Source organism: Vigna unguiculata, chromosome 11 (genome assembly GCF_037176805.1).
Source record: "Vigna unguiculata cultivar grain cowpea cultivar isolate G323 ecotype 2 chromosome 11, ASM3717680v1, whole genome shotgun sequence".
Lineage (NCBI taxonomy): Eukaryota > Viridiplantae > Streptophyta > Magnoliopsida > Fabales > Fabaceae > Vigna > Vigna unguiculata.
Window position 1 is genome coordinate 43,984,392 of NC_140802.1, and position 24,765 is coordinate 44,009,156.

General features: G+C 34.5%; 3 protein-coding genes across 6 annotated transcripts; 2 read left to right on the plus strand and 1 right to left on the minus strand.

Moving 5' to 3' along the window:
- The first annotated feature begins 412 nt into the window (after positions 1-412).
- CHB3 (DNA-binding family protein) lies at positions 413-7,553 on the plus strand. Of its 4 annotated transcripts, none has more exons than XR_003600794.2 (8): positions 413-961; positions 1,960-2,492; positions 3,136-3,789; positions 4,114-4,280; positions 4,374-5,116; positions 5,263-5,459; positions 5,550-5,993; positions 7,191-7,553. XR_003600794.2 is itself a non-coding variant. In XM_028053934.2 (7 exons), exons 1-7 carry the CDS (start codon positions 520-522, stop codon positions 5,922-5,924), a joined length of 3,111 nt encoding a protein of 1,036 aa, XP_027909735.1. In that variant the 5' UTR covers positions 413-519; the 3' UTR covers positions 5,925-6,305. The 4 variants fall into 4 exon arrangements, 1 of the variants encoding a protein (XP_027909735.1); XR_003600795.2 differs by having other exon boundaries at positions 7,206-7,553; XR_003600796.2 differs by lacking the exon at positions 7,191-7,553 and adding an exon at positions 7,026-7,184.
- Positions 7,554-8,418: 865 nt separating this feature from the next.
- LOC114170094 (ras-related protein Rab7) lies at positions 8,419-11,859 on the minus strand. Its single transcript, XM_028055579.2, has 7 exons — positions 11,586-11,859; positions 11,236-11,262; positions 11,009-11,108; positions 9,791-9,937; positions 9,603-9,683; positions 9,319-9,464; positions 8,419-8,755 (listed from the first exon to the last, which is right to left on the minus strand). The coding sequence occupies exons 1-7, from the start codon at positions 11,636-11,638 to the stop codon at positions 8,689-8,691; spliced, it is 621 nt and encodes a 206-aa protein (XP_027911380.1). The 5' UTR covers positions 11,639-11,859; the 3' UTR covers positions 8,419-8,688.
- Positions 11,860-16,488: 4,629 nt separating this feature from the next.
- LOC114169925 (coatomer subunit gamma-2) lies at positions 16,489-24,602 on the plus strand. Its single transcript, XM_028055324.2, has 18 exons — positions 16,489-16,745; positions 17,222-17,319; positions 17,421-17,471; positions 17,581-17,694; positions 17,796-17,996; positions 18,071-18,172; positions 20,411-20,518; positions 20,597-20,827; positions 21,087-21,337; positions 21,458-21,629; positions 21,714-21,869; positions 21,981-22,031; positions 22,132-22,272; positions 22,349-22,549; positions 22,641-22,772; positions 22,854-23,027; positions 23,222-23,461; positions 24,092-24,602. Exons 1-18 carry the CDS (start codon positions 16,700-16,702, stop codon positions 24,284-24,286), a joined length of 2,664 nt encoding a protein of 887 aa, XP_027911125.1. The 5' UTR covers positions 16,489-16,699; the 3' UTR covers positions 24,287-24,602.
- Positions 24,603-24,765: the final 163 nt, after the last annotated feature.

Below are 24,765 nucleotides of genomic sequence, written 5' to 3' on the forward strand. Positions count from 1 at the left end.
ATGGAAGCAAGATAAAAGATATTTGTTTTTTTTATTTATCACCTAAAGGAAAGAGAAAAGTGTATATTTTTTTATAAGAGAAAAACTTAGTTTCATCCCCCACTTTGTGTTGAAATCTAACCGTGCCACTTCTCTTTGGGCATGGATTTTTTTTTTCAATCAATAATTTTTTTTAATTAACATATATTAAGAAAAAAGTAATGTAATAAAGTTATTTTTTATGAAGACAAAAAGATTTTTGAAAGTAGTGTACGAATATACACATTCATTCAATTTTTATATGTTAGGAAAATAATATACTTAGGTCGTGATATTACATAGGCACACGTACGCAGGGAGTGGAGTGTGTGTGGCGGAAGCAGTAAAAGGCTAGGTGGAAATAACAAAAGAGGGAAATTAGATAACGACGACGTATTAATGTGTTCCAAGGCAAGGGAAGGGAAGCACCACCACAGTTTCACATTCACTCACCCAATTTTATTTCTTCCCTAACCCCTTTCCCTTCTCCTTCTCTTCTCCATGGAGGAGAAACGCCGCGAACCTGCTCCCTCCGCCGCAGATTCCCCGGCATCGGAGCCCGCATCGTCTCGCCGCCGTGCCGGGGCCAACAAGCGCAAGTCCGCTGCTCTCAACGCCTCCGGTTCCTCTTCCGCCCCCTCTAAACGCGCCGCTCGCGACAAGGCCTCGCCGCTCCACCCTCCTCCCCTCCACAATGGCCCCCTCACCCGGGCCCGCCAAACCCCCAACTCCCTCGCCGCCGCTTCCTCGTCCGCCGCTGCTTCCGCTCCCGCCGCCGTCAAACACTCCGAACGCACCCATCCCTCCGCTGCAGACTCCGCCGCGCTCGCCGAGCAGCTGAGGAAGGAGAGCGAGTGGGAGACTCTGGAGGCCGCGATTGAAGCGGAATTCGAAGCCCTCAGATCTCGCGGTGCCAATGCGCACGTGGTTCCCACTCATTGCGGTGAGACTTTGGGCACTTTCTCGAACCCTAATTTGGTTATGCTTATCTTCTGGGCTTCAATTGTAGCAAATAGTATGAAACACGCCATGTGTTCGATTTTATGCCATTGTTGTTCACTTGATGTTCGCGACGAACGAGTGATTCCAACGAACTGGTGCATGATAGATTCTCTTAAGTTATGTTTTTACCATTTGCGGTTTGCTTTTCTTCCTAATTCGCAATTTAAATTACGTTACCCTAAGTAGGTGTAATTGTTTGAGAACTCAGCTGCTTTTCTAAATTACATCAGAGATTTGATGTGGGAAATTGTGTGTAATAGTTGTATATTCTGAAATTTGACCAGACCAAGCTGACCTTATGACCTAGCTGAATAAGTGATGACCAGAGGCGTGCCCGAGGCTCTGACTAGTGGGGGCAAACAATATAACTGTATACTCTTATTTTAACATGAGTCTGTCACTTGATAATGGAATCACTATATAAATTTGTTGGGAGCAAAAAATTAAATTTTCATGTATTTAATTGTAACTTTACAAAATTAAGGGGGTGTCCATCCTCAAACCTTCTAGGTCTGCCACTGCTGATGATGACAGTGTGACTTTTAACAAAATAACAGATGACTGTGGACTTTTGTAGTAGGTAGCAAGGAAAGGTCAGGAATAACTGTGTGGAAGCTGATTGAGTGTTTCTGTTTTGTTTGTTGGAACTTTCTTAACCCTAAACAAGAGAAAACTGCACTGCAAGACATATCATCCTTGCTGCTGGTTCAAAAGTATGTTGCATAATTTAAAGAACGGTGCAGTATGAGCATTAATTCCTATCATGTAGTTATCCAACAAGATGCTGGAGATACTTTTATGAAAATGTTTGGTGACCCAGGTGTTCAAATTTTTTATTTACTATTTCAATATGTAATTGCAATGAGCGTTTTTAGGTTTTGGCCCAAGCTAAAAGAGGTTATTCTTAAATTAGTCATTTACTTTGAAATTTAATTTCAGGTTGGTTTTCATGGTTGTATATTCATGAAATTGAGAAGCAAATGTTACCTTCTTTCTTTAATGGAAAAACTGAAAATCGGACGCCTGATGTATACATGGAGATACGAAATTGGATAATGAAGAAGTTTCATTCAAATCCAAATGTGCAAATTGAAATGAAAGATATGTCACAGCTTAATGTTGGAGACATGGATGCTAGGCAAGAGGTAATGGAGTTTCTGGATTATTGGGGTTTAATTAACTTCCACCCATTCCCTTCAATGGATTCTGCTGTGGCCACTGCCAGTGATGATGGAGAAGCAGAAAAGAGTTCTTTGCTTGAAAAATTGTATCACTTTGAAACTCTGCAATTATGTCGACCTGTTCAAAGGTCTAGCCAAATGACTCCAGCTACAGCCTCTGGCTTGTTTCCAGAGTCTACTATTGCTGAAGAGTTGGTGAAACAAGAGGGGCCAGCTGTTGAGATGCTTGAGTACCATTGCAATTCATGTTCTGCTGATTGTTCTCGCAAACGTTACCATTGCCAGAAGCAGGTTGGTATCTATTACTTAAATTGAAATGCACCTTATGGTGATATGCTGAAGATATGGTTTAACTTTAAATATATTATTTATCATTCCTTGCGTACCACTCAAATGCAATCTTGTCCCAAACTTGGTGTTCTTATAAAAGTTGTAGTCTAAGTTCCATTGGTTTGTATATTTGTACTATATCTCACACTTTTAATGAATTAATATATTAGCACATTTTATGATGTCTACAATAAATGTTTTCCGTTGTTACCTTTGTAGCTTGATGGTGTGGAATCAATTTACATTGTTATCCGAGTTGGGTTATAGATTTTTTACTTTTGTTAAATGCCACCATAAAAGGACATTTCTGGAGTAGTGTAACAGCTACAGTCAGTTTTGAAACCTTTTCAATTGCCATTGAACTTACAAAAGAATCAATCATCAAGAGAGGCTAAGTGTTTATTTACTCAAAGGGTCATTGTTTATATTGATTGATTTTGAGGGCGTAGTGGTTTCTGTAACTTAGTTAGCAGCAGGCTGGTTGTCTATTTCACTCTTTGTTGAATTCTCACTAATACATTGTTGGCATGTTGTTATTCATGAGTTTTTAAATTTGCTCCATTTCATCTTGTATATTTTATCTATTCTGTGATGTGTCTGACAGGCAGATTTTGATCTGTGTTCCGACTGCTTTAGTAATAGAAGATTTGGCTCTGGCATGTCTTCATTGGATTTTATACTCATGGAACCAGCTGAAGTTGCAGGGGTTAATGGTGGAAAGTGGACTGATCAAGAGACCCTTCTGCTACTTGAAGCCTTAGAACTTTATAAAGAAAATTGGAATGAAATTGCTGAACATGTTGGAACAAAAACAAAAGCTCAGTGCATATCGTACTTTGTTCAAATGCCAATTGAGGATACCTTTGCTGAATTTGATGATAATATTGATGCTGGTTGCAAAGAACCAACAGATCCAGTTGCAACAAACAATGACTCATCTATGGACAAGGATGCTTCAGAGTGTATTGAGAATGATACTAGTGATGGCATCAAAGACCAGGATAAAAATTCCAAGGCTGAGGACGTTGAAGTGAAGGTGAATCAGGAGGAGAATCTAAAGTTACAAGAAGGTAGTGATGAGAAAGCCAGTGAGGGAACTTCCAAATCTGAAGATGCTGTTAAGGTGAAGTCTGATCAGGAAGCAGGCAATGAATGTGCTATAAATGCTCTCAAGGAAGCATTTGCTGCTGTTGGTTATTCTCTTGGACCTGATGGACCTTCTTCATTTGCTGAAGTGGGTAATCCTGTCATGGCACTGGTAAGTTGAATGCTTTGATGCATGAACAGTAACATTAATTCTGTGTATTTTTGGGGTAAGCTGGTTTGAATTATTTAATTCAAATCTCCTTTCTTTAGGACAATAATTTTGAATCACTTATATTTTTCTGTAAGTTTGTAACTGCTGTGCCATGTCTTTTTGCTTGCAGACCACAAAACTGCGAGCGTTTGTTACACCATTAAACAATACTTACTATTATATTACATAGAATCTTTCTCGTTCGTTGTGTCATTTCATGTTATTTCTCATGTAGTCTTGCACACTCTGTCTTGCTAAGTAGTATTTTGTGGCTTTCTTCTACAGGCAACGTTCCTTGCACACTTGGTGGGTACTGATGTGGCTGTTGCTTCAGCTCATAGTTCCATAAAATCCATGTCAAGAAATTCTCCTGGCACTGACCTTGCTGCAAGGTGTTGCTTTCTTCTAGAAGATCCGCCAGATCATAAGAATGAACCAACTAGTTCTGAGAAGTATGTGTGGTAGTTTTCACTTGGTAGTTTGATATGAAGTCCACTTCTTGTTGATTGAAACTTACAATGTTATTACTGTATTTTTTATAACAGGGATTCTAAAAGTGAGGGAGATCAGGATGAAGTAAATGTAAAGAAGGACAAACCAATGTTGGATGATAAAGATTTACCGAATGATCACAGTAATATGAAAGTTGTAAGTGACACTTTAGAAGACAAGGGACAGGCGGCTTCCACAGATGGTGCAGCCTCAGCAGAAAAGCCAATTTCTCCGAAGGAGCAACCAATGGTTAATCATGAAAGTGGGCTTGACAATTGTAATGTTCCTATCAGTGCAAAGCTATCCAATGATCAAGCACCAGACACTCTGCATGATTCAGGTGGTTCAACATCCAAGGCTGAAACTAAATCTAATTCTGACCAGGTTCAGGAGGGATCCTTAATTGAAGAACCTTGTCCTGCAAAGGTCATATCTGTGTCTGATTCTCTTCCATCAGAGAAGAAAGAACTTCAGCCACTTAAATCCAATTTACCAGAAGAGTCTCCAAAGCTAGTAGAGACATCAAAATGTGAGATAGTCTCTGACTCTATTCCCCCAACTAAGAACAAGTCTCAAAATCCACAATCTACAAATCCAGTTTGTGAATCTGTAGAAACAACAGACTCAGCCATGGATGTTGAAGGAGTTTCTAATTCCTTGCCGCCAGAAAAGGTTGACTCTCAGGCACTATTAACAACAAAATCATCCCAATGTAATGGGACAGAAAAGGATGTAGATATGTCACCATCAGATCCAGTTAGACAAAATTCTGCTGCTGAAAATTGTGCAAATACAGGTCTCTTTCTTTTCCTTCCTCTCGTCCACGCATGCAGGGAAAAAATAAGTGCCATATTTATTCAGAAAATGTAATTATAGGTCTATCTCTATAATTTAGCAGATTTTGATTTTGATCCACAAAAAATGAATAATTTCAACATACAGGGACAGGTAAAGATCATGCGGATAATGGAGCAAAAGTGGAAGATAACGATACAAGGATTAAACAGGACAGCAATTTTGAGAAAATGAAACGGGCTGCAGTTTCTACACTTGCTGCAGCCGCAGTAAAAGCAAAAGTTCTAGCAAATCAGGAAGAAGACCAAATCCGACAGCTTACTTCCTTGTTGATAGAAAAACAGGTAATCTCATGGCCTGGTGAAGATATCGTTGCCTTGTACTTCCTTGTTGTTTTGTTTCTGACTTTCTTGGTAAATTCTGTCTACTTACAGTTGCTCAAGTTGGAAACTAAGTTGGCTTTTTTCAATGATGTGGAGAATGTGGTGATGAGGGCAAGGGAGCATGTAGAGCGATCGAGGCATAAGCTTTATCACGAGCGTGCGTTGATTATTGCATCGCGGCTTGGTATACCAGCTTCGTCCTCTAGAGGTATACCACCAACTATATCAACTAATAGAATTCCTACAAATATTGCGAACTCACTCCCAAGACCACAAATGATGATGAGTCCACAAAGGCCACTTCTTTCTAGACCTGCAGCCACTGCAGCTACAACTCTTCAAAACCCATTAGCATCTTCAACTGCGGTAGGAAATTCCGTTCGGCCATCTAACCAGGAAAAACTTTCTTCTGTTGGGACAAAATAAAGGTTCAGTACATCTGCTAAAAAGTTATTGTCTTCATACGTACTGATCTCTCGCCATCATTTTGACAATGTGAGTATGCATTCTCATTTTGTTGTGGGTTTTCTTTTAGTTGAGGTCAAGATGGTATATTCCTTATAGCAGCTTAGTTGAGTGTTATATAGTAGATCATAACTGGTAATTTTAGTAAACAAAGTAAATAGAAAAAAAAAATTACGCAAAAATGATAACTATTAGGAAACGAAGTGAAAGAAACATATGGAGTTCAACTTGGGAATATTTGAGGAGAAAGCATGACAGTCCGTTTCCAATTTGAAGACATGAATCTGTATTTTGACCTTATTTTTTATTGGATTTTGCTCTTTCCTATATTGGGAATTCTTATGTGTTAGTTTTTTTTTTCTCTTTTTGTCCTCAACTCCCTGTTTCTACACATAAAGCATTCCATTCAATAGAGTTGATCGATTATGATTTAAATACTTCTTTTTCTAATTCATCTTACAGAATGAACTTTAACCTTAATTCAATTTTATAAAACCTACTTATAAAATTAGATTTAGGCACTTTTATATTATAATTTAGTCATATTTCTAATCGACCAGTTATTTTCAACATTTCTCATTGCATTAGGAACGTTTTTATCATAATTGCACAGGCTTTAGAGATAACTTGACTCCTTTGTTCAAAGCCATACCTTTTTTGGTTGTTTTTAGTGAGAAGCTAATCTTATTTAATGGATACCGCGCTCATCTTTGTAAGTTTAATTATTCATTTACTTTTTAGTCTCTATATGTAAAAACAAATCATATTAGTTCCTACTAATTTAATCTTAGTTCATATATATGTGTGTACAATTTTTTAGTTCACTGTTTTGAACTCAAAAACGAAAAGGGATTATAAATAATTTGTATAGAAGTTAAACGACGATTCTTAAATATAGGGACTAAAATTGATTATTTTTAAGTATGAGGGCTATAAGAAAAAGGTTGTTCATCTATAAGAATCTATAGAGTAAATTAGTATTTTTTATATTGACTGAAGTTGTTTGATTGCTTATCCAAATTGCTTGATTGCTTTTAATTTAGTTCCTCCCTTCAATAACAGTATGACGTGGATGAAATTGAAAGGGTTGCAGCATGTTGAAAATGAGTCACATGTAGAGATCAAAATGTGTTTAGTTCCAGTATAGTTCCTTGTTTTGGTTGAATTATTAGTAGTTCTAGCTTGTTGCATGCATGGTAATTAATTATCGGATGCCACTTGATCCAGTCAATTGTTTCAAAGGTCAAGTGCTGGTTAGGACTAACTCCAAATTGACGACAATTGGAAATTCAGTGAGCAGAGTAGCACATTGCAAGTTCATCCTTACCGATATAAGGAGCCGCCGGAGTTGAGAGGACGGAAGTTTACTGATATTTTGAAGTTGTAGAGCCATTTTTTTAAAATTTATTTTTCAAGTATTTAACTTAAAACAAGTGGATAGTTGTGCAAAATTTGCGCGTTCAATCCTATAACTTCAATGCTATTCACTGCATTATTGGTTGAGAACATATTGAAATTTGGATGACTTCATAAAGAATATATAGCAATCTCGCAATGATCAAGAATTCGCTACGTTATGGCTATGCCTCATTTTACCTCATTTCTTTTTCTTCACTCGCTCTTGCCTTCATAGTCACCTTATCTGCGGATCTTAAGAGGGCTAGTTTCTTTCTTTCTTTCTTTCGAATTAAAATCCTTCTATCCTCGATCTATAAAACAACAGTTTTTGGATGACTACTTTTAGCAATCAATTTATAATTTTAAAATTTAGAAAAAAGATTAATTCATTCCACATTTTTACTATAAATATTTATAGGACAATTTCCATCTATTTAATAACATTAAAAGTTATATTTCTTTTATTTCATTCACAATCGATATTAAAAGGAGTGAATAATTATAGTAAAGTCAAAATATATACGAATTTAGAAAAACCAGTGGCTGGAGCTTATTCGGCGGTAGTTGTTATTCTTGGTTGCTTGCTGGTTTTGGTATCAACGATTATGCTTTGACCAAAAGTCATACATCACTAATTACTTTCAGTCTGCTATTCAGAAAGATCATTCCACTCCGTCAAATTTGTTTTTTTCAAACCCAAGGAAAATCCACGGCAAAAGTAATTTATAAAAAGACAACAAAGCTTAAAATCTAAAATATAATGTGTTCAGGCCGTCTTGGTTTAAATTATAAGGGTAAGAAAATTTGCACACCATGTTGATATCGGACAAACCAAAAATATAAACTGTTAGGTCTGAAGCTTCTATTTCCTTTTATAGAAAATCACCATATCTTAAGGTTTCAATACCTCGAGAGATTTACCCAGAAACGTCTGAATCCCAGCAAACAACTGCGTTGTGAGGGTCCATCAACAAAGCTCGAATCATGACCAAAACAATCAATCATGGTTCACAAATTTGTGGAATAACGAAAACAGTCGTACAAAATACTACCGATGTTGAGTACGAACAATGAGCAATGCAATATATAACTTCAAAAAGATCTTACGCAGTTTTCTTTTACAATATCGGAATAGCATACATGAAGAACAACTAATATGATCAATTATAACATACCAAACAAGCACCAAATATAGCATTGGACAAATTTGTTTCTTGAGCAAACACTAATGTACAATGACGCCTCCTCATAGACAGCAATGGCTAAACACAGTGAAATCATTTTGAAGTAATGTACTTTATTTGTTTTGAAAAGAAAACCTATATATTCAGCACTCGCACCCTGTTGCCCGTGGCTGACTGCTGTTTCCAACATCAATTGTGTCTGGCAGGTATCTTCAATAAGCACGGACAGCAAAATCCAAAATGTAATATCAATAACACATGAATGGATAAATGAAGTTTCAAATAATAAGAACCATAACCAAGAAATAGAAATATTGCAAACAAAATACACACCAATAACCAACCAATTGCAGGACTTAATTATATTAGACAAACTAGCATCTCCAAAACTAAATCCCGAAGCAGTCGTAGTAAGCAGTGATCTTTCAATATTACACAAAAATTGTTCCATTTTACCAACAAATAAAAAACAGAAACATTAAAACAATAAGCTTGCAATTAATAATGTATGCCCATGACCAATTTTTTTTGGGTACAGCATAAAAAATGGTTTGTCTCTAATATCAATAAGGAAACATTAACCATAGATAGATCTTCCAATTTTAATATATGGACATTGTGATTTAAGACACTGATGGGTTCAAACTATGCTCCCTCAAACAATGAACACAACTTCATAAAGTGAGACATCTAGTTTATTATGACTCTGGTGATAAGTTCAGTTGGTCAGTTGACAAATACGAAAGAAGAGATGCTCAGCTTTAGGAACTTACAATTCTTCTTCTTCTCCACTTTTCAGGGCATTCTTTGCTATGCATTGGAATGCTTCTTCAACATTAATGCCTTCTTTGGCAGATGTCTCAAAATATGGAATATTTCCTTTTGATGCACACCAAGCCCGAGCCTTCTTTTCTGATACCTGCACACAGGAACTTGTCGAGTTCATATCTTTAGCATTATGCATTATAGGTATTTTACAAGTCTTAGAGTGTCTGGTGGGGATATCTTTTGAAAAATAGAAAGAAAAATTGAAGACAGCAAACTCGGGGGGAAATACCACTCTGCTGTTCCCACCATCAATATCTATTTTGTTTCCTATGACGACAAAAGGAAAATTCTCTGGATCGGAAGGACTTGCCTGACAAAGTGATCACAAATATTAGAAGTTGCAAATTCTGTAAAATAGTGCTTGCCATAGTAGATAAAAACAAAAAAATTTACACATTTGGAGGAACATAAGCATACTTGAATCAGAAATTCCTCCCTCCAGTTGTTAAGGTTGTCAAACGATTTCATTGAATTAACATCATATACAAGAACACAACAATCAGCGCCTCGATAAAAAGCAACTCCAAGGCTTTGGAATCTTTCTTGGCCAGCTGTATCCCAAATCTGTAAAGTTAAGAACAAACAATTAACAACAATAAAATTTTGACCATTACAACTTATTTAAAAATACAGAAATAGAATGTGAGAATAGAATAAAGCCCAAAACTAATATCCACTACGAACAAAGTTACACAGGCGTCTTGCACACTGCAAGGGTGTGACAGTAGTACGACTACACTTGTCACTCACAAAATCACAATCTTCAGCTTTAAAGCCTCCATTAAGGCTCTTAAGAGAGCAACAAAACAATTTATCCTTTCATCATTACAAATCTAGTACTCTTTAAAATAGTTTAGTTATCTATCCCATCAGATTCCATCTATACAACATCCCAAAGATGCTCAATGATATTAATAAAAAAACATTTTATTGTATACTATACTATGAAGTCCACGTTAAGGTCACAACTGTCACATGTACAAAACATACTATAATGACATGAAAAATAATGGGATGATTAGTTTCTGAGAAATTCAAGAAAATGGTACCCTGCACTACCTACATCCCATGTACAAGAGCATTTCCATAAAGTCCAAGAAACTATATATTTCAAAATAATTTGAGTGTGTCTGAAACCTGTCTGATTGGCGTTAAATGGAGGTTTACACGTTCTTATGCACAAGTAAAAGCAATGCAAGAGTTGGATTGGCGTTAAATTGAAAGTGGAATTCGGTACACACTTAAACATTCTAACATTATTAGGAGTAATGACCAGAGAAACTTAATCCAATGGGCTAGAAAGCTTAGACTAAGTACGATGTGAACGTATATACGATGCCTCGGAAATTAGACAATTTGTTCCACAGGCTTTATAGCTTGCAAGATCAATATATGAAAACCATCATTAAGGAGTTTACAATCAACGAATTCTTCCACCAAATCAGTACATACCACGACACATAATAAGATAGGGAAACCTAGGTACTAACATCAGGAAGGTGAGACTCCAACATAATCAGTATCTTCTACCCCCTTCCTAGCATCCGAAAAACCCACCATCTCACCCAAACTTAAGGCCCAAGCATGCATGCACTTCCACGCATAGCAAAAACAAGCTAAGCACTATCGACAAACCTGTAAGGTGAAAAGCCTATCTTCGAATTGCACTTCTTTAGTCAAAAAATCCGCTCCAATGGTTGCCTTGTACTGATTACTAAACTTCTTATTCACATATCTAAATTACATAGGTTAGGGAAATACATAATTTCCATACTGAACTGAGCACTAGAAAACAAATAGCATCGAAGATTAAAACAATAATAAACAGAAACAAGGAGTTCTAGACAGAAACCGAAGGATACTGGTTCATCAAAGACGTCTTCCCCACCCTGCGAAACATCAACAGCAGCATCATACAGTGATTTCAAAATAAATAAAGAACTAAAAACCGGTAGAAATGGTAAAACTCTGCAACTAACAAATCGACTAAGCGCAATTGCAAATGCGAAAGAGATTTAAGTAACGGAAGCAACGGTTGTTGTGATCCAAACAAGAACATGAAAAATTCCACAATATAAACCAATCGGAAGTAAAATGAAATAACATAACGAAATTATCGAAGGGAGAGACAAGAAAGAGGTTGAAAAGTGCGAAGAATGAAGAGATCTGTGTAAAGAGAAACCCTAGAAATGGAAAAGAGGAAGAGACAAACCCACTGTCACCGAGAATGATGACTTTCAGGAGAGTTCTTCTTCGGGAAGGCATGGCGGTGGCGAGTGATGAGTGATGCGATCGGAGAAAGTAAGAATTGAAATAAAGTGTTATAGAGTGTTTGACTGAGTCGTTGCGGTGCGCTACGCTCTCTCTCTCTCTCTCTCTCTGTGCACCTCCAAACTCAACTTCTCTCTCGTCTCTCTCTATGCAAAATTGCAATTGCAAACGCCTTCTTCTTCTCTCTCTCTCTCTTCGCGAATATTCCGTCGCTGACAGCTGGACCAGTACAAATGAAAATCGACAACTATTTCTTTCAAGTTTATTTATTTATTATTTATTGTGCACCATATAGATTCATATTTTTATTTTATTTCAAAATACTAATTAAATAACTATATATACATATAAATAAATAATAAGGAAATGTTAGAAACAGAAAAAACCTGGTTACAAAAATATGTTTTGAAAGATGTTTTCATTTATTTTTTTGGATAAATATGTTTTTGTCCTCAGTAAAATTTAGAATTAGATATTTATTGAAATTTTTTATCAATTTAGTTTTTCATTTTAATAAACATGTAAATTTAATTTTTTAATTAAATTTTATTGAATTTATTTGAAGTTTCAAACACATGATAATATTTAAATTAACATTTAAATAAAGATAGATCAAATGATATAAATAATTCAAATACTACCATAAAATACATTTGAAATATTAAATAAACTTAATAAAATCGGATTAAAAATATTAAATTTATACATTTTAAAAAATAAACGACTATATTAGTTAAAAATTTTGAAAAATGACCAATTTTAATTTTGACTGAATTTTGAAGAACTAAAAATATTTAACTTTTTTCTTATTGCAAACTACTAACCGTTGAACAAATCAATAATGGTATGATAGTACGATAAATGAATCTAACTTATTAAGTTGATTTTGGTAAATCATTATGTGATATTATGATTTGATAGTACTAATTAAATTTATTTTTACTTTTGATAAAATGGATAAATTTTTATGATACTTTTTAGAAAATCAATTCCTAATATAATTCAGAATATAACTCACGCTTGATGCAGATGAACTATACTTTCATAATATTTTATTTTATTAAATACGAAAATAATTAATTGGTACCCTATGATATAAATTTAATTATTAAACTCAAGTGTCCAAAAAAATGTACACCAACAAATTAATCTGTTTAGGTAGAAACATCTCTTACACAATTTTTTTTTTAACATCTGAATATCTCGAACCAACAAAACAATAATAGTAATATAACAACAATATTAATGTATCTCTTTAAAATTTGTTCCTGTACTGTCGTTGAACTCGTGTCATCACCGTAAAAGCACACTACACACAAAATTCAAATTCTCACCGTCTAAGAACTGAAATAATAATTCAAATATGTAAATAGTATTTCATAAAGTAACCTCATAATTGAATATTTCATCTACCGAGCACATGAAATATGTTTGGCCGTAATATATCTCCAAAACTAGTTTAATTAATAAATTAGAGTATTTATAGTAAAAAAAAGTTTATTAGTTTTTAAATATATATATATATATATATATATATATATATATATATATGATTTGTGATAAAACTTTTTGAATTTATTTATTCGGAAAAACTAAATTTTTTTATAATATTTTATTTTACAACTCTATTTCAATTTTAAATAACTTTATTTAATTATATGTACAAGTGTATTACATATACCTTTTTATGGTTTTTTCTAACAAATAAAAATTGTGTTTTGTCACATTCTTTTATTCATATAATAATACAATTACATGATATAATCATGCGTTAATTTATAACGAAAATGAAATGTGAAAACATACGTGAATTTGTCATCATATAAATAATGATATCAACAAGGTATGTGATATTTCAAATATAAATATGTTATTTAGCCTTTTTTTGTTTTTTCTCCTAATAAGAATGAACATAACACAAGATTGTAAGTTGTTGGAAAAATAACAAATAACAACCACAAACAAAAATCAAATCAAAATTTTCCTATACATAAATAACATGCAAAACAATGAGACGTATGGGAAAAAAAAAAGAAATCAAGAGTCACAACAACTTTTTAAGTGGAAAAATATCAATATGGATGAAAAATTAATAAGACATAGTCTAATAAAAACTTTCACTAATAATTAACGAATATACCGTAAGTTTACTCAAAATTGTTCATTAAGCAATAGAAAAACATTCTCTTTATCGACGAGGTGGATAACAATACAATAAAATCTCTTTAATGGTTGTTCTCTTCTTCTTCACTCTTTGGTGGGTTGTCTTCTTTTCCCACTAAAGACACTAACAACATTTTTCTCTTTGTTCTAAATAAAGACTAAATCCTCTCTATTTTGTATTTTCAAAAGGATTACTAATCTTTGTATTTTTTAGAAATCCTTCATTAGTGGTTATGAATGATATATTTTTCTCGATCTCTGATTTATTTCTATGAAACCAATATGAAAAACATCAAGAATAAGAAATAAACCATGTGATTTGATTTGTTCTCAATAGCCACGAGATTATAATCTCAGGTGATCCATTTGTTGACTAATACTCTATTATACTTGTAAGGTGAGATACCACTTGGCAGAGTTGGAATTCTAACCTCGTGGTAGTAACTATAGGCCGAAGGACTGTATAAGGTAGTCAATTTTTATGGAGTGTAGGTCTCCCCAAAGGAAACAAATGTTGGTTGACTGCAAGACCAACATGTTGAGGAGTAGGGAAGAAAGTCGACCTTAGTGATATTGTGGTGCTAAGTGGAAAGGTCGTTCAACGAATAAAAGTTACCCTAGGGATAACAAGTTGATTTGTCCCTATAGCTCATATTGACAAAAAGATTTGGCACCTTGATGTCAGCTTTTTAGTACTCAGGATTGTAGTATGTTCCAAGGGTTGAGTTGTTTGCCCATTACAATTATACGCGAGCTAGGTTTATAACATCATGAAACAATTCAATCCATATCTGATGTGGATGTTCGAATATTGAGAAGAATTCTCCTAATACGAGAGGACAGGGGAAAAAAGCACCTTGTGTGTCAGTTATTGTGTCCAAGGTAAAGGAGTGATAAGGTGAATTAGTGGTTAGAATGAAGAGAATGGAGGGGAAAGTATTGAGTTTGATCCTTCCTGCTAACAATTTGAAGAAATAAGATTGGTTTGGTGAAGTTTAAAGGAAGGGTGGGAGAGGTTGTGGGTTTAACTCCCCCACTAACAAAAACTAACAACTAACAATTGTCGATAAAAAAGATTATGCATGCCTAAGATACGCGTGAGTAGCTAAGAGAATAGCGAACAACTAACAAAGGCTTTGATGAGCGTGTCTGGTTTGATGAACAGTAATAGTGATGGTTAGCGTAAGGAACTGCTAATGGAAAATGACTCAATTTTTAAAAATTTAAGTGAGTTTAAGTTTCACATTAAATAAATTTGATAAAGTTGAATATCATATAAGGAAAAAATACTTATAAACTTATTAGTTTATGATATTAAGTTGGAAGTAGTGTCACCCGAGTGTCGCTCGTGTGTTTAGGTGTAATAATATAAATAATAAATAGTTGAATCAAAAGAAAAATAATTTGAAGAAAAAAAGAATGGTATAAATAATATAAAAAAATTAATGTAAAAAGTATTTTAAAAAAATAAAATAAAATAAAGTATCAATAGTTAAAAATTAAATTATAAATGTTATAAGTATATATATATATATATATATATATATATTAATACATAATTTATATATAATAAAACATACATATTTACTGTACTTTTGCTGTCTAAAACGAAATACGTGTAACTTTTGTCAGCAAATTGTATCATCTATGCAGAAAAAAGTTTTAAATGAAAAAAATTTATGTATAAGCTGTCCAAAACGAAATACGTGTAACCTTTTCATCTATGCAGAAAAAAGTTTTAAAAGAAAATGGTGTTTCGTTTTTCATAATTTTTAATTATTTAATTTTCTTCACAAATCGCATGCAGAAAAAGAGTTTAAAATCAAAAGTGTTTCACTTTTCATATTTTTCAAGTAATTATTTCTCCGTTTTTTCAACTTTCTCTTCTCTCTTTCTATTCACGCATTTTTGTTTTAAATTTTATATTTCATTCTATATTCAAATTTTATTTTTCATGTTTTCTTACAGCTATAGACTTAAAAAAGTTTGTTTGAGTTTATTTTTTATTCACTACATTTATCTAAGCATTTTTTTTTTTGAAAAAAAGAGCTGAAGAATGTGTGGGAAAAAAAATATGCGAGAAGTTTAAGTCAAATAAAAAGTGAAAAAAGGAAATATATATTTTTTAAATAGTTTGATTTTTTTATATACTTGACATGTCAAACTATATTAACACTGTAAAATACAATCATAACTTGTTATTACATGAAAAATCTTATTAAAGAATAGTAAAAAACAATGAATATACATTGAAACCAAACCAACTTACCGTGGTCGGAAATCGACAATTATGATCGATGGTCGAAGAAGATTTATCCATATATAAAAGAAGTTTACGTGTTAACTTATATTTTTGTTTCTTTATGATTTCATTTTTCTTCTAATTTATGTTTTTTTTTTGTCACCATTTTCATTTTCTTTATGATGATGTGAAGCTATGCATGTTGACATTAGTATAATGCCATAGTTACACAATGCAAGATCACACTAACAATTTAACATTCTTTAGTAGAGTTTCACAAACTAAAAATGGAAGTTTGGAACTAATAAAGCTGATTTAGAAAAGAAAAGAAATTAAAAAAACAAAGAATGAAAATATCATATATTATTTTGAATACATTACTTTTTAGTTAGTTAAGTTTTATTACAAGTTATAAAAATTATAAATTTGATATATTTACAAAGAGGGAGAGGGTAACACGGTAGGAAGCAGTGGGTAGTATCCACTGAATCTAATACTACGACTACAAAGCCTTGTTCTCTGTTCTCTGTTCTGTTGACGATCCATTCTTCTTCTTCTTCCTTCTTCGTAAACTTGAGTGGTGCACTCGCAGTGCAGGGGCAACTAAAAAGTTCAGATTGCGCACTTTACAGATCTCGTAGATTTTGCTCATGGCGCAGCCGCTCGTGAAGAAGGACGATGACCGCGACGACGAAGGTGGTTAATTCATTCTTCTGCTTTTCTATCTCGCAATTCGATCTGCTATTTGTTGTGTTTGTGCTTTCTGTTCAGCTCTCTATTTGTTGCCACTGCCGGATCACTCTCTCGCTTCCAGATCCAATGTTTAATTTCCCTTTCCCATTGTGAATGCGGCAGGGTTTGTTCAGATCATGATGGTTGGATTGGATTTGAACTCTGACTCATCTCTCATATGTTGTCGTTTTAGAAACTTCAATTGATCCAGGCGTATAGGTTGCAATGCAGATCATTAATCATGTGCAAATTGCAATTGCTTGTTTGAGTAGTTTATGTGATGATTGACGAATTGATACTTGATATATAGTCTTTATTTTTGCTACTTTTTTTCCCTTCCTTTTTCGGTCCACAAGTCAGGCTGGTGTATTGTGATTACCTGCAGATATTATAATTGACTCAATGCTTATTTTTATTAATTAGTTTTGATTGTTTAACAGCTGAATATTCTCCCTTTGCGGGAATTGAAAAGGGAGCTGTTCTTCAGGAGGCCAGGGTTTTTAATGACCCACAATTAGATGCCAGGAGATGTTCGCAGGTTTTTCTTCGTACTTTTTATTCAATCGTTATCTTGTAATTCTTTAATTCAATGGCTGAGTTCGACATTGCATATGCTTGTTATGTTTTGTTTTTTTCCAGGTTATCACGAAACTTTTATACTTACTAAACCAAGGAGAGACATTTACAAAGGTCAAGATTTATTTCAGAGATTTCTGGTTGTTATAGAATGACTTTGTTGTACTATGCTAGAGTTGTATGAACCCCTTTTTAATAGTCTGTTCTTGCTGTAACTTCGCAGGTAGAAGCCACAGAAGTTTTCTTTTCTGTGACTAAGCTTTTTCAGTCTCGAGATCTTGGGTTAAGGAGAATGGTCTACCTGATAATAAAGGAGCTTTCCCCCTCAGCGGATGAGGTTCAAAATTCTCATAATTTTTATTAACAGTCAGATTCACATATATGGTCTGCATATGGCATACAGAGATTGTGACTGTTCTGTCTCCCTTTTTTTAATAGGTTATTATCGTTACAAGCTCCCTCATGAAGGACATGATTAGTAAGACTGATATGTACAGGGCTAATTCTATTCGTGTCCTTTGTCGCATCACAGATGGAACACTCCTCACCCAAATAGAGCGATATCTGAAACAAGGAATTGTGGATAAGAATCCAGTTGTTGCAAGTGCAGCCTTAGTTAGCGGCATTCATCTGCTTCAGGTATTAATAGAATTTATTCCTCTATTCTGTATATTTCATATATGTTGCCTGCTTATTTTGCGGCCCCTTATCAGACATCTCCAGAGATTGTAAAAAGGTGGAGCAATGAGGTTCAGGAAGCAGTTCAATCAAGGGCAGCTCTTGTGCAATTTCATGCCCTGGCTTTGCTCCATCAGGTATGTTACCTGAATGTGTTTTTGAATCTTACAATTCAAATGACGTGTCTGATACAAATGGCGTGTAATGCACTACGTAATAATTTTAAACTTAAAAATCATAAGTGTGGTCACAAAACAAAATCTCAAATCATACTTGAGCATGTGAAGCCTTTATTTTAGAAGATTAAAGGAAGAACCTAGTATAGTGCATAAAACAAATGAGCGACAATGTGAAACCACATTATAGAAAAATAAAAATGGAGATCTGAATAGTCAAATAGGGTGATCAAAGGTGTTCCTTTTCATTCAACTGTTTAAGCTTTATCAAACATTCAATTGCTTTGATTAGAAGCGGTAAAATTTAGCTTGAAATATATCACATAAACGATGTCTAATGCTCAACATAATAAGTTAAAACTAAAAAAATAGTCATGAGTTTCACAAAACAAAGTCATATGTAACATATTCTTATTTGAAACCATTATTTTAGAGGATTAAAAATAGAGCAATGAAGCAACCAATATAGTGCCAAAAGTGTCCTTTAGGTTTCCTTTCATTTAACTGTTTAAGCTTATCAACTTAATTGCTTTGATAAGAAGTGGTAGAAGTAAAGTAAAATAAACAAAAAAAACAGTGAATTGTTGAACTGCATCATTTATATTATTGATGCAGAATCATTCCAATTCATTCATGCATTTAAAATTTATGGTTATGTGTGCTTCTTCTCATGATACGAATGATGACTAGTCTAATTATGTGATTCACATCATGAATTATAAGATTCTAATAATTATGTCTCTTGGTGTATTACTGTAAATTTCACTTGAAAACCAAAATCTTAGTTGCCCTGTTAGATCATTTTGTTAATCATTTGTAATAGAATTCATCAGCCACTGGTATATGTTGCAAGAGTACTTTTTTTATAGTCTGCTTACACTTTTGGGATAATTGTTTCATGACAACCTTTCAATGATCTACCGATCAAATACATTTTTACTGGTAGTCAGTAGCGCAGTAATGTTGCACCATGTGGCATGGCACCCTACCATTCCTCCAATGGATGTTGTATTGCATTGTCCTTGGTCAGAGAAGGGCCTTTTACAGCTAAAATTGTGGCCCAAGCAGCTGCTAAACAGAAGATGCATTGAAACTTGCTTTGCTTCTGAAACCAGCATTGTTTCAGGAATTTTCTTGGGATCTTGATTCCTGAAACAAGTCTTGTTTTGTGGTTGCAGTCCCTTCCGTCTCTTCCTTCATCTGCAATCTACATACACACCACAAATCTGTCTACATTTTCCCTCCATTTGCAATTTAATCTTCTAAGAAGCGGAAGACCATGCCTATTTTGCTGGGGTCTTAGGGTTACAGTAAACAGTGTTAGGTTGGGGGGATTGGGACAATGGACCCCCGCAATGTTTTTTTTTATTGAATTTTCTCCTCTTTTATTTTGGTTCACTGGCATCATGGAGTCCAGTTTGACTTTTTTATTTAAAGCATATCAATAGGATATACTAAACTAAATAGTTATAATTATAGTAATTGAGTGCATACAATAATAATAGTAATGGACATCATGGTCCATGATTTTTGTTGGTACTTATGTGTTTTTCTTGAAAAACATTAATTTTCATTATTTTTTATGATTGTCATAATTTGAGTAATTTTAATCATTTTTTTAGAATTTATTTATTGTATATAAACTGCGAAAATTTTGTTGGAATACTGGCCATCTAAATATTTGCCACCTTGATTTGGTGTTTTTGGGGTCAGCTGCTATGTGCTACGATCATGCATTGGTAACTATCCATTTTTATCTTAAAGATTTGACTTCTGTATAACCTGAATAAGTGATTTCACAAAAGATAAAGGAAAGACAATATTTTTCAGAACAGAACTACAGAGTTTGTATTGATTTTTTGGTTTCTCACCCATGGTTTGGGTTTATACTGCCTCCTCTGACTTAGAGCTTGGCATACTCCTTTTCGTACCCTTAGCTTCAACTACAGCTGTAGTTTATAAGTGGCCCTATCATGAAAAGTTTCGGTATCACTTAGGTTTATATGCTTTCACCTCTAATGTAAATTAGTGTAAACCTTACACATTGATTGTATGTCTTGTATACTGTTTGAGCATGATTCTGATGGAAATTCTACATCTCATAATTTTGATTTTACCTTCAGAGGATCCTATTTCGGTTATTGTAAAAAGAAATAATTTAGTATTGACATTGACACATGGTTACATACAACATTGCAGATACGGCAGAATGATCGACTAGCTGTTAGCAAACTGGTTACCAGCTTGACCAGGGGAAATGTTCGTTCTCCTTTGGCCCAATGCCTTTTGATCCGCTATACAAGTCAGGTGCGTTGTCCTTAAAATTAGTAGCCCCAACTGAAATGTTATTTTTTCCATAATCTTTATAGAGCATAAGAACTGCAGGTAATCCGGGAAGGAAATATCACACAATCAGGAGACCGCCCCTTCTATGATTATCTTGAGAGTTGCCTTCGTCACAAGTCAGAGATGGTGATTTTTGAAGCAGCCAGGGCAATTACGGAGCTCAATGGAGTAACTAGCCGAGAATTAACTCCTGCAATTACAGTTCTTCAGCTCTTCTTAAGTTCGTCTAAGCCAGTCTTGAGATTTGCTGCTGTCCGTACCTTAAACAAGGTTAGCATTTTTTACTGACTTTAATTTAAATGAAAATACCTTTTCATTCTGCTGTACAATTTGATAAAGTATACGACAGCCTCCATTCTGATGTAGAGCATTTTTGCATTTTTGCCTGCTATGATTTTGTGGAAGTTGATAGAAAATCATTAAATCTGCTCATTTCCCTTAACATATCGATGTAGCTAATGTCATAAGGTATGTTACACTGGATTCATTGTTTTATTTACATGGTTGAGTGTGGCTATGAACTTTGCAGGTGGCAATGACACATCCAATGGCAGTGACTAACTGCAATATTGACATGGAAAGTTTGATCTCTGACCAGAACAGAAGCATTGCAACACTTGCCATCACTACTCTATTGAAGACAGGAAATGAATCTAGTGTGGACCGACTTATGAAGCAGATTACGAATTTCATGTCTGATATTGCTGATGAGTTCAAAATTGTTGTTGTTGAAGCAATAAGATCACTGTGCTTAAAATTCCCTTTAAAATATAGATCTCTGTGAGTATATGTCATTCTGTATGTCCCTGCCCCCACCCCCCAGTAGTTACATTTTTTATTTGAATGTTTTCCTAGATAAATAATCTAAATTACTGATTTATTTTCTCTTATTATTTTCAGGATGAATTTCCTAAGTAATATTCTTAGGGAAGAAGGTGGTTTTGATTACAAGAAAGCAATTGTAGATTCAATTGTGATTCTTATCAGAGATATCCCTGAGGCCAAGGAAAGTGGGTTGCTTCATCTTTGTGAGTTTATTGAAGATTGTGAATTCACTTATTTGTCCACACAGGTAGTAACTTTGGTTTTGTCCTTCGTCATTTACTCTATGCATTTTTGGATTTTTATCTTGTTAATTTTTTTCTCTATCCTCTAGATTCTGCACTTCCTGGGAGTTGAAGGGCCAAAAACATCCGACCCCAGCAAATATATTCGTTATATTTATAACAGAGTACATCTTGAGAATGCAACTGTTAGGGCCAGTGCTGTTAGCACAATGGCAAAGTTTGGGGCTTCTGTTGATGCATTAAAGGTGTTACTCTACTGTGTCTATCAATAATTTTCTCTACATTTCTCCTATACTTTTCTGTTTTAGGTTAATATTTGTGATTAATTTAAATTCCATAATTATTACTCTTTGCAGCCTCGCATATTTGTACTGCTAAGGCGATGTCTTTTTGACAGCGATGATGAGGTGATTTTTGGTCATAACAATTGGTGACTCTGTAGGTGTTTAAACTTTAAAGCTATCACTTGCTTTGATTTATATCTGAATGATTTTTATTTTTTTGCAGGTCCGTGACAGAGCAACACTTTATTTGAACACCCTTGGAGGTGATGGTGGAGTGGTTGAGACAGATGAAGATGTGAAAGATTTCCTCTTTGGGTCATTTGATATCCCACTTGCCAATCTGGAGACTACTTTGAAAAACTATGTAAGTTCACCCTAGTATATTCCCTTTCACTGGTTAAGATCTCACTGTCATTTGCATGTTTTTAATGTGAATGCAGGAGCCTTCAGAAGAGGCTTTTGACATTGGTTCAGTGCCCAGGGAGGTTAAATCTCAACCTCTTGCAGAGAAGAAGGCCTCTAGTAAAAAGCCTACCGGTTTGGGTGCTCCTCCTCGTGGTCCCTCATCTACTACAGCAGATTCTTATGAAAGGCTGCTTCTATCCATTCCCGAGTTTGCAAACTTTGGGAAACTTTTTAAGGTTGTTATACTCAATTATTGTCACAATCTTTATTTTATTTTATTTTTCTTTCCATATGGATTAAGTATTCTTATGACGTTACTCTTACCAGTCTTCAGAACCTGTGGAGCTTACTGAGGCGGAGACAGAATATGCAGTTAATGTTGTTAAACACATTTTTGATAGCCATGTCGTGTTTCAATACAACTGCACAAACACGATACCAGAACAATTATTGGAAGATGTAATGACTAATACAGATACTGTACAATTTCATTCTATGCTGCAAATCCGATCTTCTGAATCATTTCTTCCTCTTTTCCAGGTTATTGTGATTGTGGATGCTTCTGAAGCAGAAGAGTTCTCTGATGTGTGCTCAAAACCTCTTAGATCTCTTCCTTATGATTCACCTGGCCAGACATTTGTGGCTTTTGAGAAGCCTGAGGGATTACCAGTTGCTGGAAAATTTTCTAATGTTCTGAAATTTATTGTTAAAGAGGTACTTCACCCTTTATCTTTGAGAAGCATTGCGGTTTTTTGTTCTAGACTTAAACCCTGGTGTATATCATGGCGTTTATACTTTTAAACATGAAGCATATTTGATTTTTCTCCCACAGGTATTTTTGTGGAAAATAAAACCAATAATACTTGTGTGGAAATCTAATCATGGTACATATATTGGATATTGACCAGGTTGACCCAGCCACTGGTGAGGCAGAAGATGATGGTGTGGAGGATGAATACCAGCTAGAGGATTTGGAGGTTGTCACAGCAGACTACATACTGAAAGTGGGGGTCTCTAATTTCAGGAGTGCATGGGAAAGCATGGGCCCTGAAAATGAGCGGGTGGACGAATATGGTCTTGGTCCCAGGGAGAGTTTGGCTGAAGCTGTAAATACCGTCATCAATCTTCTTGGTATGCAGCCTTGTGAGGTAAGCCAATGATGTTAATAGCTGCTTTGATAAACGTTTGTGTTTAGGAGACCGGTCCCATTACATTAAAATGGTCATCATGAGTCATTTGTACAATTTTTACTGCATCACGAGGTAATTTTTGTTAAATTAATTTTCTGCTTGACTTGCTTGATAGCATAGACCAAAAGTTGACATTCTCATACACATTTGAGGTTTAATATTTGCTCAGATGTGCTTTTGCAGTGGATGCATCTGTTAATAAACCTAATTCATTTGAAAAAAAATTGAAGTTGAACTTAGCTACATTGCTAAACTGAAGCCACACCAGTACCTGCATGCATGTATATGTATTGACACGGCAAGCAGACGTTCTTTGGTGATTTTTGGATAGGAGAAGAAATTATATCAAATGGTTATTGAAAATTTGACTATATCCATCATGAACCAGTTAATTGAAGATGGCTATCGAAATTATGCATATATGTATATGCATAAAATAATCACTGGTTTTGAGCTTTAAAATAATCAATTTTAAGCCTTAAATTAAGTAAACATTTTACAAATATTGAAGCATAGAACCGTTGTAAAAGTGTACTGAATATAAATGAAAAGACTACACCATCATTATTTGGTGTTCACTATTTGCAGGGAACCGAGGTAGTGGCGCCCAATTCAAGGTCACACACATGCTTGTTGTCAGGTGTATTCATAGGAAATGTGAAGGTGCTTGTGCGGTTGTCTTTTGGACTTGATGGTCCGAAGGATGTTGCGATGAAACTGTCTGTCAGATCCGAGGATGAAACTGTCAGCGACACCATCCATGAGATTGTGGCTAGCGGCTAGTGCACTTCACTCAACTCGGCCTTTCTTTTTTGTTACTGAGATTGGAGTTTAGCTTCCTTACAGATAGGCGTGTGTAAAGAATTCCAAAGCCGTACACTTAGTAAATGCAATTTATTGGCCACCACCCACTGCACGCTTGTTAGACTAGCAACCATACTTGCAAGTCGGGTTTATTGGAGTAAACTTCATCATACTTCATTTATTTGTAGCACCTGTAATACGAATTTTTGCTTATTTTCATAAATATTTGTTTTCTCATGATTTGGATCTGTTAAACAGAAACTATTAGTGCAAAGAAATCTCTATTTTATTGAAATATTTGTGTTGGGATGCACTATTGTTCAATGGTATTATCTTTTTTTTTTTTTCTTTTTTGGCGATTCCTCCAACTAAAAGGATTCTTAAATTCGCACACGATCAGGTTTTTCAATACATGCTACAACTTGCATATAAACCAAAACTTGCATATAAATGAGCAT

Coding starts and splice junctions, on each gene's coding strand:
- CHB3 (XM_028053934.2), top strand. CDS start 520: ATGGAGGAGAAACGCCGCGAACCTGCTCCCTCCGCCGCAGATTCCCCG. Junction 2,493..3,135: donor GTTACCATTGCCAGAAGCAG/GTTGGTATCTAT, acceptor TGTGTCTGACAG/GCAGATTTTGATCTGTGTTC. Junction 4,281..4,373: donor GAACCAACTAGTTCTGAGAA/GTATGTGTGGTA, acceptor TTTTTATAACAG/GGATTCTAAAAGTGAGGGAG.
- LOC114170094 (XM_028055579.2), bottom strand. CDS start 11,638: ATGCCTTCCCGAAGAAGAACTCTCCTGAAAGTCATCATTCTCGGTGAC. Junction 11,109..11,235: donor AAGACGTCTTTGATGAACCA/GTATCCTTCGGT, acceptor TATGTAATTTAG/ATATGTGAATAAGAAGTTTA. Junction 9,684..9,790: donor GGGAGGAATTTCTGATTCAA/GTATGCTTATGT, acceptor TCACTTTGTCAG/GCAAGTCCTTCCGATCCAGA.
- LOC114169925 (XM_028055324.2), top strand. CDS start 16,700: ATGGCGCAGCCGCTCGTGAAGAAGGACGATGACCGCGACGACGAAG. Junction 17,320..17,420: donor ATGCCAGGAGATGTTCGCAG/GTTTTTCTTCGT, acceptor GTTTTTTTCCAG/GTTATCACGAAACTTTTATA. Junction 23,028..23,221: donor TGAAATTTATTGTTAAAGAG/GTACTTCACCCT, acceptor GATATTGACCAG/GTTGACCCAGCCACTGGTGA.